At 43.6% G+C, this 3,676-nt stretch overlaps 1 protein-coding gene across 1 annotated transcript in view; it reads right to left on the bottom strand.

The window, feature by feature from the left end:
- Positions 1 to 2,947, bottom strand: part of ZNF287 (zinc finger protein 287) — a 20,874-nt gene extending 17,927 nt beyond the window's left edge. The window contains exons 1-2 of the mRNA XM_045293296.1: positions 2,369 to 2,947; positions 1,564 to 1,646 (exon numbers count right to left, since the gene is read on the bottom strand). Of these exons, the coding sequence (XP_045149231.1) occupies positions 1,564 to 1,646; positions 2,369 to 2,771 (486 nt within the window). The 5' untranslated portion in view covers positions 2,772 to 2,947. The remainder of the gene's footprint in view (positions 1 to 1,563; positions 1,647 to 2,368) is intronic.
- Positions 2,948 to 3,676: the final 729 nt, after the last annotated feature.

The raw sequence follows: 3,676 nt of genomic DNA, 5'->3' as shown, positions 1-3,676 counted from the left end.
TTGTTCCCTTGTCCCTGGGTTAGCCAACACCTCCTCCCTTCCCTACCTCCCACGCTCTCATGTCCCTCCGGGACCGTTGGTCCCATTATTTTCTTCTCACATTGTTGGTCCAGCTATCTTATCTAGGTGGACTGCAGCAGCTGTTTTAAAGAACAGGGTACGATGTTTAAAATCGGGAAAAATGTGCATCAAGGTTGTATTATTCAGTCTATATGCTGGCAAGTAATCGGAGAAGCCAGGCTATATAAAGAAGAATGTGAGATCAGGATTGGAGGAAGATTCATTAACAACCTGATATGCAAATGATACAACCTTGCTTACTCTACGCCAATACCTGAAGCAATTACTGCTGACGACCAAACACCACAGCCTTCAGTTTAGATTACATACGCCTCAACATACAGAAAACAAAAATCCTCATAAGTGGACTGATAAACAACAAACAAACAAAATCATGTTGTCAAGGATTTCATTTTATGTGGATTCACAATCAATGTCCATGGAAGAAGCAGTCAAGAAATCAAAGGATCTATTACACTGGGGAAATCTGCTGGAAAACATTTTTAAGTGTTAAAAAGCAAGTATGTTTTGAAGACTAAGGTTTACCTGACTCAAGTCATGGTATTTTCAATTGTCTCATATGCATGTGAAATCTGAACAATGAATAAGGAAGACTAAAGATTTGATGGCATTGAGTTATGATATTGGTGAAGAATATTAAATATACCATGGACCAAAGAACGGTTAAATCTCTTGGAGGAAGTCAGACAGAAAACTCTTTAGATGACAGGATGAGGAGATTTCATCTCGTGTTATCAGGAGGGCCCAGCCTCGAGGGCATCACATCACGCTTGGTAGAGGATCAGGGAGAAGACACTGAAGGCGTTGGACTGTCACAGTGGCTGCAACAGTAGGCCCAAACATAGGAATGGTTGTGAGACTTTCACAGGGCTTGGGCAGTGTTTGCCTCTGTATGTAAGGTTCCTATGAATCAGAACTTGACAGCACCTAGCAGCACACTGTTGATTACCATATATACTCGAGCATAAGCCACCCCGCATATCAGCCGAGGCACCGAACTTTACCACAAAAACTGCACAAAAATGTGCTGAAAAACTCAGCTTACACATGAGTATGTACGGTAATTGCTATTATAATCTGGGTATCATATTTAATTCTTACAATCTAAGAGGTAAATTCTATTTATTAAAGTTTGAATTGCTCAGACTGAGTGGTTAAACCACATATTCAATGACAGACACACATTCAAGAGCCAAACCTAGTTCCATCTGACTGTGGAAGTCAATCCCTTAATCTTGTCCACTACTGCTGCCTTATAGAGAAAGGGCATGCATGTCGAGAAGGCAATGGAAGCACATTTTCTATAGACTACATTACCTACCTTATTAACAGATCAAGGTAACTGAATGAGAGGTATGAAGCTTAGGTACTAACTAGACATGGCTTTTGAAGCCACAGATGTTTTAGAGTTAGGAAATAGCTTTATACATCAAGAATACATTTTAAAATCACAGAAAAAAAACTCAAAATCACTTTGCTTACCAAGTCATTTAGCCACCCTGACTGGTAAACAGTGGCCTTGTCTTCCTCGGGGGTCTCTTGGGAAAGGACAGAGTTCTGAGGAGCTGGGGAAGACAAACAGACCATGATGGAGATGATTCCTGTTTGAATAGCCTAGATTTCCTCAGTTTCGAAATCCTTTACCACATACATGTAGGCTTCAAAAAGTTTGTAGACAAATTCCATTATCTTTTAATTCCATTTCCCCAGGAACTTTTGAAGCACTCTCATACAGGTACTTTCTTAAACTAAGAACTCAGAAGAACTTCAAAACAGCACCACAACGAACGGGAGAGAAAGGCAGTCACTTAACCCAGGATCACAATCCAGGCTTTAAAAGCAAGTTTGCCCTGGAACGCTTAAGTATTTGCACCAACTTCACAAATTTCCACTAAATCCTTTATCAAAGATGTGTGCTGTCTTTCAGTTAATGAGGAGATGTTCTCAGGACCCTTGTCTACATCTTTGGAAGCATGCTATCATAAAATCCAATTTGCACAGTAAATGACTGGCAGAATGGTGCAAGCCTCTGCAGGCACACACGCGGGTGAGTTGCTTATGTCTGGTGACTCCTTTCAGGAAACATCTCTTAATTTTACATGTGTTTGGTATCAAGCTATCAAAGGGGGCCATCAAAGCAGGGTAGGACTCCTGTTAAAACCCTGCTCTCACTCACTCGCTGATGGTCCTTCATCCCCAATTTCTTTATAGGGGATGCTCTCTGACGTGTTTGCTGCCTTCTCTAAACATCCAAGAGTCCCTCCCCTTTCTGATGTGTAGCTCTCACCTTCCTCTTCTAGAAGCTGAGCCAAATCCTCCACTAGAGTAACCACTTCTTCAGTGCTCTCAGGGTACTGGGACTTCACCCAAGTCTTAACTTCCCCGGGCAGGATAGTCAGGAATTGTTCCAGCACCAGCTGCTCCAGTATCTGTTCCTTTGAATGAATCTCAGGTCTCAGCCACTTACGACAGAGCTCTCGGAGTTGAGTCAATGCCTTTCGAGGACCAGATAGTTCTGGGTAAAGAAAATTCCTAAAATTCTGTCGACACGCCTCAGTGCCACGTGCGAATCTTGAAGCAATGACTTCCTTCTCAATATTTCGGGCTATACTCTGAGTCTTGTCTGGCTTCCACATTAGAAAGATCTGGGAGCGCAAAGATTTGGTCATCCTCTTGTTTGGGGAGAACATTGCTGTGGGCAGGTAAATCAGCCTGGCAATAGCTTTTATTTCTTCAGGAGTGAGTCAACTGCTTGAAGTCTCATGCTACAGACACCAAGAGATTAAATCAAGAGAGCCCGAATCAGGAGGCTCAACAGATCAAGGGAGAGGTAGAGGCCTTTGCCACAAATTCTGAGCCAGAACTTGTAGGGACGGTTAAGAGATCCTGAAACACAAGAATGGACCATGAGGTTAAGAATTCCTGGCATTCTCTGCTGTATGTACACACAGAAGCAGACTTCCCAGAGTTCACCTATAAACACACACATGCTTTACTCTGGTCTCATCCCCATAAAATAACTGCAAGCTGCAAGAGGATGGGCTGGGAGGGGCGCTGTCATAAAAGGGTAATGATAACAGCAAAAACTTAGGGGATCCTGAGCAAAATGCCAAAGAAACTTCTAATTTGTTGAAACAGGTAAATACATTCTAGTACTTCCGTCTTTGATGTTACAGATGCTGTAATGGCCGAAATAGCTCTCAACAAGAGGGCAAATCTATTGTTTCTTGGCTCAAACTGGGAGAATTTCTTAATAAATTGTTCCAGGTCCCCATTGGAATTGGGGAGGGGGCAGCGAAACTGGGTATACCATTTCCTTGCCATGCATGTGAATGCCAGCACATTCCAGCTTTTCGCTGGAAAAGTCTGACGGTCGGACGGGGAAGAAACTCCAAGTACAAGAGGTGGGTGTGGTTTGAAGCCCCTGACTCGGAAGCCACTGGATGGCAATGGGGTGCATTTGGTTTGGGGGGGAAGGGATTCTAGGGAGACAAGTCCTTAAAAATAAACCCGACCCCGGGATTCCCAAAGCCCAGCTCAGCTGGCCTGCCTGGGGGGAACGGGTACCACCTGCTCACCGGCGCCACCTGAGCCC

This window comes from Echinops telfairi, unplaced genomic scaffold, assembly GCF_000313985.2.
Source record: "Echinops telfairi isolate 266 unplaced genomic scaffold, ASM31398v2 ScPeMD7_2010;HRSCAF=2546, whole genome shotgun sequence".
Lineage (NCBI taxonomy): Eukaryota > Metazoa > Chordata > Mammalia > Afrosoricida > Tenrecidae > Echinops > Echinops telfairi.
The sequence above is the reverse complement of the archived record's forward strand: the minus strand, read 5'-3'. Positions and strand labels throughout refer to the sequence as shown.